The sequence below is a fragment of the Pelobates fuscus genome, chromosome 1 (assembly GCF_036172605.1).
Source record: "Pelobates fuscus isolate aPelFus1 chromosome 1, aPelFus1.pri, whole genome shotgun sequence".
Taxonomy (NCBI): domain Eukaryota; kingdom Metazoa; phylum Chordata; class Amphibia; order Anura; family Pelobatidae; genus Pelobates; species Pelobates fuscus.
This window is the reverse complement of record NC_086317.1, coordinates 396,340,533-396,358,307: the sequence shown is the minus strand read 5'-3', so window position 1 is coordinate 396,358,307 and position 17,775 is coordinate 396,340,533. Positions and strand designations below refer to the sequence as shown.

General features: G+C 37.4%; 1 protein-coding gene across 3 annotated transcripts in view; it reads left to right on the top strand.

The window, feature by feature from the left end:
- STAC3 (SH3 and cysteine rich domain 3) overlaps window positions 1–16,213 on the top strand; it is a 92,397-nt gene extending 76,184 nt beyond the window's left edge. For all 3 annotated transcript variants that reach the window (XM_063427376.1, XM_063427359.1, XM_063427367.1), the window contains exons 7-11: window positions 2,529–2,578; window positions 7,815–7,918; window positions 12,192–12,243; window positions 13,022–13,159; window positions 14,695–16,213. In XM_063427376.1, coding sequence (XP_063283446.1) covers window positions 2,529–2,578; window positions 7,815–7,918; window positions 12,192–12,243; window positions 13,022–13,159; window positions 14,695–14,793 — 443 coding nt within the window. In that variant the 3' untranslated portion in view covers window positions 14,794–16,213. The remainder of the gene's footprint in view (window positions 1–2,528; window positions 2,579–7,814; window positions 7,919–12,191; window positions 12,244–13,021; window positions 13,160–14,694) is intronic.
- The last annotated feature ends 1,562 nt before the right edge of the window (window positions 16,214–17,775 follow it).

Sequence of the window (17,775 nt, the reverse complement as noted above, 5' to 3'; positions counted from 1 at the left end):
TTGAAGTACCGGAGTATTGAAGGAAGGCAGATGTCGTTCCTATATTTAAAAAGGGTTCAAAATCCTTGCCTGGAAATTATAGACCTGTGAGCTTAACTTCTGTGACTGGGAAAATAGTTGAAGGGCTATTAAGGGATAATATTCAGGAATTCACTGGGAAGAACTTTGTTATTAGCAATGATCAGCATGGCTTTATGAAACATAGGTCATGTCAAACTAACCTAATTGCATTTTACGAAGAAGTAAGTAGAAGTATAGATCAGGGTGTTGCAGTGGATGTGATCTACTTGGATTTTGCCATGGCATTTGATCAGGTTCCGCACAGTAGGTTAGTCTTCAAACTAAAAGAAATTGGTCTAGATGAATATTCTTGTTCTTGGGTAGAACATTGGCTTAAGGATAGAGTACAACGAGTTGTCATTAATGGTACATTTTCAGGCTGGACTAAAGTGGTAAGTGGTGTCCCTCAGGGTTCTGTTTTGAGACCGCTTCTATTTAACATATTGATAAATTATCTTGAAATAGGCATTGAAAGCCATGTATCAATGTTTGCAGATGACACAAAACTTTGTAAAGTAATAAAATGTGAGCAGGATATTGCCTTGCTGCAGAGGGATTTGGATAGATTGGGGGACTGGGCACTAAAATGGCAGATTAAATTTAACGTAGAGAAAGGCAAAGTTATGCACTTCGGGGTCACGAATGCACAAGCAATTTACACCCTAAATGGTAGTGAACTAGGGATAACCACACACAAGAAGGATTTGGGAATTGCTATAGACAACAAATTAGGCCAGTAAGGTTTTGTCATGTATAAATAGGGGCATAAATTCTCGGGATGAAAATATAATTTTGCCTCTTTATAAATCACTGCGCAATATTGGGCACTAGAAAAAGTGCAGAGACGAGCTACAACATTGATAAAAGGAATGGAGCATTTTAGTTAGGAAGAAAGGTTAAAAAATGTAAATCTGTTTAGTTTGGAAAAATAGCGCCTGAGAGGGGATATGATAACATTATACAAATATATTCAGGACCAGTACAAACCTTTATCTGGAAATCTATTCATAAACAGGGCCATACTTAGGACACGAGATCACACATTTAGGCTGGAAGAAAGGAGATTTCATCTAAGGCAAAGAAAAGTTTTTTTTTACAATAAGAGCAATAAGGATATGTAATTCTCTGCCTGAAGAGGTGGTTTTATCAGAGTCTATACAGATGTTTAAACTGCAATTGGATAAATACTTGAAAAAACATAACATACAGAGATATAATTTCTAATTAGTGGGGTAATAGCTGCTTGATCCAATGAAACATCTGACTGCTATTTTGGGGTCAAGAAGGATGTTTTTCCTAGTTTGTTGCAAAATTGGAAGCGCTTCAGACTAGGTTTTTTGCCTTCTTTTGGATCAACAGCAAAAACATATGTGAGGAAGGCTGAACTTGTTGGACACAAGTCTCTTTTCAGCTGTGTAACTATGTAACTATGTAAGTCTTTATATCATCTGTAGTCCCCTGAAACTGTCCCTCCATTCCATATTAAACCATTTTTAATGTTTAAATGTTACACAGCTTGTCCCGTCTGTGCTGATTGGGCTAATGAGGAAGGATTAACCTGAGGAGCAATGGGTGGCTGTAACTGGCTGAGTGTGTCACACTATCAGCTATCACACCACCCATTGCTGGCATCAGTTGGTATGGCTAGAAGGAAGTGTGTCTTATCTACAGAAAGGGATGGTCTGAGGGATGCCAGATACTCTCATTAAGTGTTAAACTGCTTGAAAATTGTTTAACACTGCATGGAGGGACATGCCAGAGAATTCCAGGCACTATAAACAATTCAATGATGTGAAGTGGTAATAGTGCCTTTAAACGTCCTAGAATTCTCTGCCAGACAAAAGACATTGTAGATCAACAATTAAGGGCTGATTTCTCTTAGCAGATAAAGGGTTTAGTCAATTTATGGAATAGACATTTCCCATAGACTTCAATGTAGGGACTGCTATTCAGTAAATAGAGTAAACTCTTACTCTGCTAAGAGAATCTAGTGCTCAACATTCATGGCTGTCTTAATCAAATACTTGCAATAACAATCGTTCAATAAAAACATCATATAATTGAAACCATTGAAACCATTGAAACCATTGAAACCATTGAAACCATTGCGAAAACTCCTAATTGGCCTTTCGGTTCTACATCATGGAGTACGCCTAGTGTAGGTCGAAAAACTCCCCTCTCCAGCACCCCTGTAAGTATGTTTGGCGCTTGTTCCTGAGCAACCCATGTAGCAATGGATGATCTCTGCAAGATTCTCTCTGGTATAAAGGTCAGTGTTCTGGTTGTGCAGAAGGACAAGTCCTTCTTTTATCCTCTCGAGGAAGATAATGAGCAGCAATTATAAATGAGTAATAGTAATTGCACGCCCAATGTTTTAATTGTTTCTGAAAAGTGCTTTACGGTCTACGAATAAAACGTGGACGCATCGCGCTGTCATTCTCCTCAACTGTTGAACTGTTTAATTCTAGATTCCCCTGACGGTGACAAGAAAGGTGAAAAGAACGCACAGGATGCAAAGGTAATTGATGCAAACATTAAAAACAATGTATTCTTTAACCCGAGGACTTGCTTGATCACAATAAATTCATAGTAATTGTTCGGCTCGTTCCACACCGCAAGGAGAATTGACTTATGCTGAGTTTTTTTTTTTTGTCTCTATTGCTTTTTGTTAGAGGAGATGATTAAATAAAAAAAAATATTGAAACAAATTTAGACATTTTCTTTATGGCTGATAAAAAGTATTTGCACCTAATGAAGCTTTATTGATCTATTTCCAGTTTAGGATTACCATGTGTCTATCTCAAGTATGCCGTGTTATTTGTCTGTACCACTTCTGATGGATAGCTTTTCCATGCACCTAAAATATTTTTTAAAAAAGGTTAACCATAAATCTATTTTCTTCCAAATTCAAACTGTCTTCTTCTAGCTACCGTCTTTAATTCTCTCTACACACATTGCATATTTGATCTCTATATTACCTTTACTTCATTATTTGGCTCATAAGATAAATTAGGATAATGCTATTTTCAGTGAGGGATGAATTGCAGTTGGATTGTGAGTGAGAGGTAAAGCTAGAAGGGCTTAGGGCTGGGGAGAGGATTTTGATTGAGGTTACCTGCCTTCAAGATGCTGAGTGATCTTACTCTGTCATACTCAGCCAGGTAGTTACATTTCATGCCACAAGCCCCACCTGATTGCAAACCTAGCAACTTTTTTTTTTTTTTTTAATTCTTTATTTTTGCAGTGCTTATAATGGTTACAGGCTTACATATGGTACCCCAACGGCATTCCATACGTTGATTGCTAAACATTTGTTACAGTGGGTATTAGATAGACAAAGCACTTTTTTTTTTATATATTACATGGTAAACAGGCTTAAACGTAGATTGAGATTACAATAGAAAAACAAAAGAGACATTCTAGAGCTTGGATAGTTAAAACAGTACGCTTGGTATCAATACGCTAGATTTCAGAGTGCTAAACAAAAGAATACAGTCGCTTACTCTAAGCTTATCGTAAATAATCTTTAAGTTTAAGAGGCAAATAAATGATATGTTAGAGGCTAGGATACATTTTAAGGTTGTATATTTTCAGCAGCACAAGGGCACACTCTGGAGTGTAGGCGTCTTGTAGCCCTCTCAACTGTGTATGTCAAATTCAGCCCACCCCAATACGGTAGGGGAGAAGCGAGGGTCCCATTGTCCCCAGTGGGATTCCTCCCCTGCTCCAGAGCTTGGAACTTGCCTCGTTGGTTCGGTGAAACCCGATGGAGTGGCTGGCCCAGTCGCTTACTTTGTCATGCGTCTGTATCTGTAGTTTCCTGACGGTGACTCTTGGACTAGTGTGTCTCTGATGCTGCCCTAGTGGGATAAACTGAGGAGCCCTGTAGGCCTGCCGCGTGAGTTTGGCTTGGCGCTTTGCGTCTCTCCGCTTGTGCTTTGAAGGTCTTCTGTGTGCTGACTTGGGGGCTTTCACCGTGGCTTGGTGGTGTTTGCTGGGGCCTGTGGCCCTCAACGGCCCTGGAGTTAGATGCGCTGTGTTGCGGGCAGGTTTTCCGTTCTGCATGCGACTTTTGGAAGGCCCTTTCCCTAATCGGGGTTGGGCTCTCCCGCTTCCCGTGTCTGGTCTGGCTGTGGTACCTGAAAATAGGCACTGCAGCTTCTGCCAGAAGCGCTGGAAGATTTTGTTGAGCCTCAACTGGGGATCTGCTGTGAGGTCATGCGACTTTCCCGGCACTAGGCCCACGCCTCGCAGTTGTGAGTCCTTAGCGTCCGCCATTGTTGGGCGTCCAAACCTAGCAACTTTTAGCCCCTACCTGGGTTTCCACTAACAATTACCCTAAACCTATTCCTCTGCTACTGAATGAATATGTTAAATTCCAATGCTCTCCTCTTGTGCTCCACATGCTTACATCAGTGATACATGTAAAAGCGGAAGGACAATAAGGATGGACTTTACTAAAAAAACCTCAACTGCATTAAACACTACAGTCAAATAAACAGATGTCTGATGTGTTTTAGACCTCCACAGAGTCTGTCCTTCTCCTCAAGACCCCAGCTCTAACCCTAACCCTAATTCAAGCTGTCAGAATACAAAATTCACAAACACCGTTTTGTTATACAGGGAGTGCAGAATTATTAGGCAAGTTGTATTTTTGAGGATTAATTTTATTATTGAACAACAACCATGTTCTCAATGAACCCAAAAAACTCATTAATATCAAAGCTGAATATTTTTGGAAGTAGTTTTTAGTTTATTTTTAGTTATAGCTATTTTAGGGGGATATCTGTGTGTGCAGGTGACTATTACTGTGCATAATTATTAGGCAACTTAACAAAAAACAAATATATACCCATTTCAATTATTTATTTTTACCAGTGAAACCAATATAACATCTCAACATTCACAAATATACATTTCCGACATTCAAAAAAATAACAAAAACAAATCAGTGACCAATATAGCCACCTTTCTTTGCAAGGACACTCAAAAGCCTGCCATCCATGGATTCTGTCAGTGTTTTGATCTGTTCACCATCAACATTGCGTGCAGCAGCAACCACAGCCTCCCAGACACTGTTCAGAGAGGTGTACTGTTTTCCCTCCTTGTAAATCTCACATTTGATGATGGACCACAGGTTCTCAATGGGGTTCAGATCAGGTGAACAAGGAGGCCATGTCATTAGATTTTCTTCGTTTATACCCTTTCTTGCCAGCCACGCTGTGGAGTACTTGGACGCGTGTGATGGAGCATTGTCCTGCATGAAAATCATGTTTTACTGAAGGATGCAGACTTCTTCCTGTACCACTGCTTGAAGAAGGTGTCTTCCAGAAACTGGCAGTAGGACTGGGAGTTGAGCTTGACTCCATCCTCAACCCGAAAAGGCCCCACAAGCTCATCTTTGATGATACCAGCCCAAACCAGTACTCCACCTCCACCTTGCTGGCGTCTGAGTCGGACTGGAGCTCTCTGCCCTTTACCAATCCATCCACCTGGCCCATCAAGACTCACTCTAATTTCATCAGTCCATAAAACCTTAGAAAAATCAGTCTTGAGATATTTCTTGGCCCAGTCTTGACGTTTCAGCTTGTGTGTCTTGTTCAGTGGTGGTCGTCTTTAAGCCTTTCTTACCTTGGCCATGTCTCTGAGTATTGCACACCTAGTGCTTTTGGGCACTCCAGTGATGTTGCAGCTCTGAAATATGGCCAAACTGTTGGCAAGTGGCATCTTGGCAGCTGCACGCTTGACTTTTCTCAGTTAATGGGCAGTTATTTTGCGCCTTGGTTTCTCCACACGCTTCTTGCGACCCTGTTGACTATTTTGAATGAAACGCTTGATTGTTCGATGATCACGCTTCAGAAGCTTTGCAATTTTAAGAGTGCTGCATCCCTCTGCAAGATATCTCACTATTTTTGACTTTTCTGAGCCTGTCAAGTCCTTCTTTTGACCCATTTTGCCAAAGGAAAGGAAGTTGCCTAATAATTATGCACACCTGATATAGGGTGTTGATGTCATTAGACCACACCCCTTCTCATTACAGAGATGCACATCACCTAATATGCTTGATTGGTAGTAGGCTTTCGAGCCTATACAGCTTGGAGTAAGACAACATGCATAAAGAGGATGATGTGGTCAAAATACTCATTTGCCTAATAATTCTGCACTCCCTGTACATGATATTCATTATTCTGACAATTTGGTCGGTTTCTCACAAGCTACATTCTTCTTCTAGCAATATTTATAGCAATATTTGCAATTTCTGTCACAGACCACATTGACTTTTTACATTTTTTTAAACCTTGTTTTAGTATACATAATTACTAGTTGTGTTTAATATGCTATTTGTAGTATCTCCCGTTGCATCTGCTTTCACTTCTCATCAACTACTCTGTTAATGTCCAAGTGCCAAAGTGAGAGCTCCAGATGCTTCAGAATGGCAAATCCTATACATGTTTTTGCAAGCTACAGACTTAAAACAAAATATGAAACAAAATTATCATTAAGGGTCCTATTCACAAACCCCCAGTTTGCACTACTGAGTCCAAAATCGTGCAGGTAGAAACCACCTCCAAGGGAGACAAGATATTTTTCTACTCCGCTATTTTGCAAGTTATTTGTAATTTCTCTGTTGTTTTTAACCCCTTAAGGACACATGACATGTGTGACATGTCATGATTCCCTTTTATTCGAGAAGTTTGGTCCTTAAGGGGTTAAAGAGACTGCTATGTTTCTCCGAATTACCTTTAAGCACAGAATGAGGGTACATGTTTCCATTTTCTATCATTGCTAGTTTGTGTAGTTTTGCTAGTTGCATCTTTGAATGGAACATGTGATATTGACATTATCGTTTTCATCTTTCTTGTCCTTTGGATTTGTATGCTATAAATAAAACTGTATGCCAGAATTTCATTTTTATTTCACATATAAACAATTCATAATAAACATTTTCCCCTGTGTTTGCCAGTTAGTAAAGTCTCCATGACCTAAATAAACATGCTGTAATGTGTCAAACATAATGCCGTGCTATCATTTACAGTTAAATAAAGGGATCAGTACTTGTATTTAAATCATTAGTCTAGGTTAAAATGCAATTGTTGTATCAACCAGGTCAGTAAACCATTATGAAACATACTACATATCTGTTTAGAACATCAAATGGCATGTACTATAATGCATATAGTGATATATTGTAAGAGATAATGTCCAGTAAGGATAAATTGTTTATGTATCCAGCACTACTGTATCACTTTGCTCGTTAGGTCTATAAAAAGAGCAGAGAGCTATAGAACTCCTTGTGACGGTTAATACATTTTAGATATCACATTATGTTATCTCAACTTGTTATAGAAACATAGAAACATAGAATTTGACGGCAGATAAGAACCATTCGGCCAAACAAGTTTGCCCAATTTTTAAAATACTTTTAATTAGTCCTTAGCCTTATCTTAAGTCTAGGATAGCCTTATGCCTATCCCATGCATGCTTAAACTCCCTCACTGTGTTAACCTCTACCACGTCAGCTGGAAGGCTATTCCATGCATCCACTACCCTCTCAGTAAAGTAATACTTCCTGAAATTATTTTTAAACTTTTGCCCCTCTAATTTAAGACTATGTCCTCTTGTTGTGGTAGTTTTTCTTCTTTTAAATAATGATAGATTACCGAATGGTGCAATATCTCAAACTATGGTTACAGTATTATTACATGTTTTCACTGTAGCTTAAATTTTGAACCTCTTCCTTGTTGTGGTTGCAGAATAAAAAGACTCAGCCAGGAGTGAGAGGTGGTTTCATGCAATCTCATTACTTTGTGGCCCTCTATCGCTTTAAAGCTTTGGAGAAGGATGACCTTGATTTCCAGTGAGTATAGATATCTGAATTGCTATTAATGTGACCTGTTTGGCTAATTATTATTGTGTGCTGATCTGGCTACAATGTAGAGCAATAAGGTTCCGGAATTAGGGGATTTATAGATTTGAATTGATAAGACCAGAGATTCAATCAAATACAACCATTTAAATTACAAATTAGAATGGCACGGATGCAGAAGGATCTACGGGATCATTTGGTACTCAGGAGCATACACCTTATACTACTCAGGAGCATACACCTTATAATTATAATAATTCCACTGACCTGAATCATTTAATTTTAACGAATGTCCTCTGGAGACTCTTTATAGGACAATAAAGATTCCTGTAATAAAATTGTAATCTTTGGCTGCAGGACGGCTATAGCATCGACAGCACAAGGAAGGTGAAACTGATTATTTAAATGCATTTGCTGCTCTGTGGAAGTTTAAAATGAATGCATTCATTGACATCTTAGAAAGGAGGTTTAGATTAACAGACAATCAAGGCACCATGACCACTACATGCTGATGCAGTGGTTATAGTGCCATTGAAGAACCTCTCAGCCAATGATTTGTTTTAAGCAAACAAAGGATTGCACATGCCCACCATTAATGACAGCATCAAGGTGCTCACACAAACTGGAGCGAATCATCCAACTCATCCAGCGATACAAAGAAAGGTCTGGTCACATGACTACTGTCTTTGAATCAGAGGTAAGGCAACATTTTGGCACTGTTATAAAGCCTTTATGAAGCCTTGATAAAAATTCTACAGCAGCGTCAAAACGTTGCCTTATCTCTGATTCAATTAACTTGTGCTTGAAGACAGAAGTCTTGTGCCTGTACCTTTCTTTGTATGAATGAATGGTATTTAAGACACACATGTAATTGATGCAAAAAAGTACAGACAACAGAAGAGAAAAACAGGCGCTAAAAATCCAAAAATATAAACCAGTACAGCTTAAAACCACCTCAGTGTATTGTCACTTCATACACTGTGCATAAAGACAAAGTGAAGGGGAAAAAAAGTGATACTGCAAACTCAAGGTTACAGTTTTACCTTTTTGCTAAGTATTCACAAATGGGTCCTATTTTCAGTAATATCATTTAACTGTGGACCCTGTATACAGTGAATATAAAACATAGCATAGTGTGTAATGTTGTAACAAAATAAAATTTAGTGAGAAAAAATGGCACCACCTAGGAACACCTCGGACAGGAGACTTTTTAGCCACATTGAAGGTGGCTATTTAGGATAACACCGAAACCGGAAGTATCACCATCGTGTTGCAGATTACTTCCAGCCATGGCCATATTTGGCCATTAATTTACCGAGGCAGTAGTCACACCTGTGTCTATACCTGGCAGTAGAGTATTTATAGATGTGCAAGCCAGAGGTAAGACATACCACACCTGAGGAAGACCACATATGGTTGAAAAACTTGATATTTATTTTATTTTGTTGTTTTATATTTGATGTAATAAATTCCTTTTTTAACAACCTACGCCGGGTTCCTGAGTTCCTGGAGAAAAGTTTCAAGCTTCCTACTGTGGGAGGAACAACCAGACCCTGCTATCCCAATAAGTGGATGAAATGCTTCTATAGTTCAGAGCCTCACTTATTTGGCTCTGAAATGTGTGTGCCATTTTTTCTCACTAAATTCTATTTTGTTACAACAGTACACACTATGCTATGTTTTGTATTCACTGTATACAGGGTCCACAGTTAAATATTATTACTGAAAATAGGACCCATTTGTGAATACTTAGCAAAAAGGTAAAACTATAACCTGAAGTTTGCGCTATCAGCTTTTTCCCTTTCACACATGTAATTAATAATACTATGTGGAACTGTAACTTTCGCATTAGCAATAGTTGAGTGGGTTAATAATAGTTGAGATCTCTTAGTTTTGGTCATGTCTCTCAAATTTTTTTTTACTAAAAAGAATAGTGGCACCATACCCAGTATATTAGTATGTTGTGGTTATGAACCTAGACTACTCATTTAAGAAGCTGTTTTAATCAGAATTTAAAATGTCAGGTCTTATGCTACTAGACAGGCGTTTGTTACAACTGAAAGTCTGGAGAATTGGTGGAATACTCATCAGGGGTGAATATCTACTTGCAAGTGTGGAATTTTCACTCAGCAATGTCTACTGGGCGAGTGGAAATATTTAATCCTGTTTTAATCATGTATGCTATAGTGGATGTTATTCTAGCACATCTGAGCCTAGTTTTGTAATGGTGTTCAAAACAAATGTCCCATATGGCATAAATGGGGATACCTTGTCTATTCATAACAAATGTAAGCATACAGAAGAATTGATATTTGATATGAGTATAATTATCTGAAATACTATTAATGTAACCTATTTTGTTACTTTATAAAATAATGAATCATTGTGAATTAAAAAATGATTTTACAAAAATAAGTCCAGTATTACGCAAGTTGGAAAAAATTGCTATGTTATCCCTATTCTTACTTGGTTATTTTGTCTTAAATGGACACTATAGGCACCAAAATAACTTTAGCTTAATGAAACAGATTGTTGGTGTATAAATCATGTCCCTGCAGTCTCACTGCTCAATTCTCTGCCGTTTAGGGGTTAAATCACTTTGTTCATACAGCCCTAGTCACACCTCCCTTCATGATATTTTAGATATTTTAGGTTCCTGTATTGCACAGTCTGTTTAATCGACAATATCTTATCTTCTGCTGTGCTAATAGCTTTCTAGACCCTGCAGTAGCCTCCTGTGTTTAATTAAAGTTTAATTTACAGAGCAGGAGATAATAACTTCTAAAAAAAGTTAACATCTGATTGAAAATGTAACCTTTTTTTTCATGAAAGCTGTGTAAGTCACAGCCAGGGGAGGTGTCGCTAGGGCTGTGTAAACAGAAACAAAAGTGAATTAACTCCTAAATGGCAAAGAGTTGAGCAGCGGCAAAATCTATACACACTTAAAGGGACACACCACTCCAGGCACCCAGACCGCTTCTGCCCATTGGAGTGGTCTGGGTGCCAACTCCCACTACTCCTAACCCTGCAATTGCAATTATTGCAGTTTTCTATAAACTGCAATAATTACATTGCAGGGTTAACTCCTCCTCTAGTGGCTGTCTACTAGACAGCCACTAGAGGTCACTTCTTGGATTCTAGCAAATATTTCCTTTGCTAGAGCATCGCTGGACGTCCTCACGCTGTGTGAGGACCTCCAGCATCGCTCATTTCCCCATAGGAAAGCATTACAATTATTTTTCAATGCTTTCCTATGGGGAGCGCTAATGCGCATGCGCGGCATTGCCGCGCATGCGCATTAGGTCTCCTCGGCCGGTGGGCGGGTTCAGTCTCGCCCACCGGCAGACAGAGACAGAAGGAGGAGCGGCGCAGAGGAGGAGGCAGCGACGAGGGACATCGCCGCTGCCTCAGGTAAGTGACTGAAGGGGTTTTCACCCCTTCAGTAACTGGGGATTGGGGGGTGGGAGGGAGAGGGACCCTCCAGTGCCAGGAAAACGGATTGTTTTCCTGGCACTGGAGATTCCCTTTAACTGCTTCATTCACCTCACCTAAAGTTGCTTTGATGCCCAGAGTTTACCGTTTACATTTCAAAACTGAGTTTCAATAAAAAAAAAAATTACTTAATCAAGCTAAATCTTTGAAACTCATTCCTTTATACTGTTGATCCAAAAGCACAGACTGCTCCTTAATTTAATCTTCCCACTAAAGTTATTTGGGATGAACGATTGATTAAACTGTAAAATTGGTTTACATAAATGGTATGTTGTGTATAATGACTCAAGTAATTATATTGTAATCCTATTTGAGTGTAATATTTTTTTCTATCTTAGCCTATTACATTGATAGACTTTTCATATTTTTTTTACTCAGTCCCTATTTGAAAATTTGAAGTTAAGCCCTCATTACAAGGTGTCTTGAGAATTTTGTATTTTCCCTGCACTCCTTCTAGCTTCTCTGATTATTTCCTAACTAATCTCTATAGTCTGTTCATTTTATCAGGAGGATGCTTGGTGCCTACACAATTCAATTATTGATGAGCAACCTCTTTGTCTTTTACTGACTGATTCCATGCTTAGTCAATGCAATTTGTCACAGATTTGCATTCATTTGTTCATGTACATTTCATCATACACAAAGGACGCGGCTTTGATCTTCATTACTATCGTGTACGACCTTTCATGCCAGGTTAAATGTTCTTCTCTGCTTCACCTGTAAACCATTTTTGTATCTTGGTTTTAAATTTCCTGCATTTTTTTATTTGCAGAGCTGGGGATAGAATCACAGTTATTGATGACTCCAATGAAGAGTGGTGGAGGGTAAGTGTCATGACATCAAATTTCTGCTGGTATCTATCTAACAGTGGAATCTGGTACTTGGGGACCTATCCACTGAGATTTTGGGTAACCTTCCAGGTCTTGGAGCACATTCCTATTTGTCAAGTGCAAGAAAATACGAGATCTGAGATTGATGGAAATAATCTATTTTTAATTTTTAATATCTCGGGTCTAGTAAAGCATGCACAATATACAATGCTATATAATTTTGTTTTATTTTTTTTTAGAACATTTTCCTTTTTAGGAATCTGGCTGAGCATTCCTATTGAGCCAGATTCTACTGTTGTCTTACCAACTGCTGCTCAACCTAACTTGCCTGTGGGTGCACTTTCAGAACAAATTCTAGGAGCAGGCAAGTTAGGTTGAGCAGCAGTTGGCAGATAACAGAAGGATGTTGCCCAACATGGCTTCAATATATGTCATAAAAAACAATTATTGTTTGGTTGAATTTGATAAACTTTTAAAAATATGTGAAAATGTGATGACAATTGTCCTTTAAAGGGACATCAAGGCAAATAAGAGGGACCAATACATTGGTGCAAAAAAGTACAGATTTTTTTACAATAATTGATGCAGATGGTTTACATTAATACAGAAAGCACCTTAGTTACACCTGCTTTGATGAAGGGAAAGTTTTTTTGTTATTTTTTGAGACATAGAAACAGATATTAAGAAACAAGGTAGCATTGAAACCTTATTGTTCATTATCAATGAATCCACATCTATTCTGAGGATTTTAATTGAATAATTTCTCCTTTAGGGCAAAATTGGCGAGAAAGCTGGCTATATGCCTGCTAACTTCATTATCCGAGTACGAGCTGGGGAAAGAGTATACAAAGTAACCCGTTCTTTTGTAGGAAATAGAGAAATTGGACAGATCACACTGAAAAAAGACCAGGTAAAATCATCTCATCTACATTCATGCACTGTTCCATGTTGGATAATAATGTTCTGTACTACTGAGGGTCCAATGTGATAAAAAGTTTTGTTATTGCATGGTCCATTAAAATTTTTTTATCAAACAGATTACTGGTGCTCTTACACTTTTACGTTATCACTATTACTCACCACTCACCTGTGAATCAGAAGCCACCTTAATATTAGCTTTGGGCTTTGGGATATGGCAGGACAATGTACAGATGTCTACTAACCCCAATATTATAGTTACAGAGAGCAAGTGCTAGACTATTTTATGCCCTAAACAAGAACAACTGTTTTGTCTATTTCTCCCCAACCCCTCTGTGTGTCTCTTTTTTCCCTTCGCTCAGGCCCTCTGTGTCTCTTCCCCCTGAGTCCCTGTCTGTGTCTCTCTCTTCCAGGCCTTTGTGTGTCTCTTTCTAACCCCAGGCCCTTTTCCTGTTTCCTTATTCTTCTTCTTAAGCCCCTTGTGCACCCTTCCTCAGCCTCTCTGCGTGTTTCTTTGTCCTTCAAGCTCCTCTGTGCATCTCTTTGTCCCCCCCCCCATAGCCCTCTGTGTGTCTTCTTGTCCTCCTAACCCCTCTCTGTGTATCTTTGTTCATTCACCCCCCATCTTCTCATACTTTTATGGTCTCTACCTCCCACCCGTTTACTTTCATGTAGAGTGGCCAAGTGGACTGTTGTAGAGGATCATCTGTTTCCTCCAACTGGTCTGACAGGAAGCTATCTCTGCTCTCATTGAGCATTTCCTGTCAGATCAGGTAGAGGATACAGAAGATCGTCTACTGCGGTCCACTCAGCAATGCTACATGGGGTGACTGGTAAGAGGGTGAGTGCTGTGTAGTACACTTGACTACTGCCGGTCACCCAAAGATTGTGCCCCCCAGCCGGTTCGCCCTAGGCAGCTGCCTAGTTTGCCACACGGTAATGCTCACCAGCCTCACACTCACTTTCTCTATTTACCTATTTAATTGAAATATAAGGCCAACATGATGAAGGGAGTCCTACTGCAGTTTAGTACATAACTTTCACAAAGTAAGCATTTATTATACTACTGCTACCAACATAATTTATTTTTTTAATTATTTCTGGAATGCAATATGTTTTAAAGTGGAGAAACAATTATGTCAATATTTTCCATTTTTGCTACTATGAAGAAAGTTTTTGAACGCAAGGCGTGCATTTCTTCCTCTGAAAAACCAGATCAGTTTGCACATGAAACAAGCCAAGGAAATTTGCCACCTAAGCTTTTAATCAGATAGTATTCAGGAAAAGTAAAATATTTAATGGCATTAACTGGATTTTGTTCAGGAAGGTGAGAAAAGTAAGATGTCAGGACGTAGATGACTTGATCTTAAAGGTGCAGCAATCACATATTATGCACATATTTAATAGAAAACTACACTATGGTGTACTATATAATTCAATTTTGAGGTCTCATGTTAGTTTCCCTCTAAGAGAGCTGACAGAAGCTCTTTCTAGAATTAATTTAATGTCATTGTCTTCCAATGCTAGATCGTGGTGCAGAAAGGAGAAGAATTAAATGGTTACATAAAAGTCTTGACAGGACGAAAGGTAGGACTTTTCCCAGTAGACTTTCTGCAGGAAATCTGAAGGAAACACAAGATTAAGTAACTGAAGACCGAAGAAGCAGGATGTCATGTTGAATCACAGTTCTCTGCTGTATTTCTAAGCATCTAGAAGTATTCCGCTGCTACTAAGAAAAATCACAGTTCTCGTTCATTTCTGTGATTGTGGATGTTGAAGTGAGAGTGTTACTCAATGTAGCGCTCTATGGACTCTCCTTGTGTTTGCTTGGGATTTTTTTCCTGTAAGCAAGAGCAGCCTGAAGCCTAGAAGTGGGTCTGACCAATAATAACCTCTTTCAATCACCAGTATCATAAGGCAATCCTGAAGTTTAGATACGGCTGTTCTCTTTAGTAAAAATATGACAAATGAAATAATCTACAAAAATGTCCTGATCTAAATGCAAAATCTCCCACCATGAAATGACATGAGTCATATTGAAGTTCAGTGGGAGCATGTATACAACCCGATTTTTATTGTGGAAACTCTACATGTTCATAATGATTTTAGATAAATCTATCAACCCAATTACTCTTACCTTGATGTGTAAGCAACATTATTTATGTCAAAGTTGCAGGAAGTCTGTGGATATAAAGCTATGTATCCCATAGCATTGTCAACCATCTGAGGAATATGGCTCTGCAAGAAGGAACATTTCTTGTCTATAAGAGAATTTGTATTGTATGAAGGTCTGCTCTGTGTTTTCTACGGCAATGCCAAAAATATGGTTGTATAGGGACAGTTAACTGTATTCTAATTTTATAGGATCAACTATATTTGCTAGTTGTTTCCTGCGATTATTACAACTGGCAACATTAAATGAAACGCTTATAGTTTTCCGATTATCTTGCAATTTATTTTTAAAGAGATTTGTACCTATGCACCCAAATTCAGTAATATCTTCTGAGTAACACTGTGAATCAAATGATATAGTTTTGAGATATATGAGTAACCTTTACTACTGTATTATGATTATTAGCCATGAATAAAAAAATGGGAAAAAACAGAAAAATATTATATACATATATGCATATATAAATCTATATCTGGTGCCTACAAAACTAAGGTATTGAAAATCTTTAGAGTCATTTATTGCACACTCTACTCCTGAACTTCAAAGTGTTCTAAAGAGTTTAGAAGTTATTGAGAGGTGTATTATAAGCCCAAAGCCTAGTGAGGATGATGGGAGATGGAGCATAACAACAGCTAAAGCATTATGGGTAGACCAGTCCTATTATAAACTAAAAACCTGTTGCCATGAATTATTGTTTATTGTAGGTTTGTGTTTCTATGTTGCATTACATGTGTTGTAGAAGGAAACATTATTCATTCAATGCATTGAATAACTCTCATGAAGTGTTTACAGAGTGTATTATTAGAGTGAGGTGTTAAATACTAAAATGTACTGTAATTAAAGGAAAAAATAATTTTTTAGTATTGAAATAAAATATTGCATGTATTGTATTCTGTGTGTATTTTGTAAATATATCTTTTTAGTGTATTTTCTCTTGCTTTAGCCATGGTCTGTTTGGCAGCCGTCTTTAAGTCCTTTTTTTGTCGGGTGCACCACTTATCTGAGCAAGGCCATGCAGGTTATTGAGATCTTAGAGCACATTCACAAATCCTGATATCATACACATGTTCCAAGCATCTCAAAGTGTCCAGTACTGATTTCAGAAATTCACATTCTGCACCGACTTCAGTCAAATAAGTAATGGTTCCAACCAGAGAGGGCTTAAACATGTCTGCCATCACAGAGCATTGAAAAATAGAAGATGCATGGAGAACTAGCGTTAATAGATATATCCATACATTATGAAATAATACTCAAAAATACTAAAACATGTGATCTTTTATATTCAATAATAAAAAAATACATGTTTTCCTGTTTGTTTTTTTAGCAACCTGTTTTTTTTAATGACCTATTCATGTCTGTAATCTATATGGAGAAAATTAGCTGCTCCATTTGAGGACATTTTCAATTTGTTAAATAGCCCACATAGTCCATAATACTCTATCAGAAATTATCTCTCTACTCCCCTAATTAATTTTGTCCCAGATTTGAGATATTTGTATAAGCTTTTCAAATGATTTCATATTTTTGGATAAACTTTTAGAATGATTGAATATATTGAAAAAATACATAAATATATATATATATATAGAAAACGATTCTAAAATATTAATATTTTGATATGTTTGCTATATTTATTTATAATTTTTTTGATATTTTACTATTTTCAACAAAATAATTGTAACATTTTATCCAATAATGTTACATATTTTTTAAAAGCTTATCCAGAAATATTAAATTAAGGCCTTAATGCATGTTTCTTTGCTCTGCTTTTTATGAGGAATTTATAAGGTGTATTGCATCATAATTGATAAGAAATTATTATAGAACTGATATTAAAGTATGCTAAGACTATTCTTTTCTTTTTTTTTTCTAAGACAATTCTATAATTTGTAGTATCAGATTTATATCTATATATTTATTGTCAACTGAGCCAAATATTGTTTTAAGTAATACCTTACAGTCTGGAATTATATAAAATCCTAATATTTTTTTTTAAACTGTTGGCTTCTTGATTATAAAAAATAAAACTTAATTTTCCAAGTTTCAGACTTATAAATATACAAGAAAATGTACCTGACCTGATATCCTTATACTATATATGTGGTAGAGATATGTATGTTTCTGGTATCAGTTTAAAAAAAAAAATCATAGTAGAATGATGGAGTAATACTTGTTTAGTAGAATGATATTTTGCAAATGTATAAGATTCATTGATGACGTTCAGTGCAATTCTAAATCAAAATTCAATTTAGAGTTATTTCTGAAGTTTATGAATATGTATGAAAAAATGCATATTGTAAGAGAAAATGGCCAAAAAGTGAGTTACAGCTGTTTTTACTTTGGTTATTTCGGATTTTAAGATCTTCCAAACTTGATAAACATATATAATAATATGGACACATCTATGAGACCAGATAAACCTAAGGTAAACA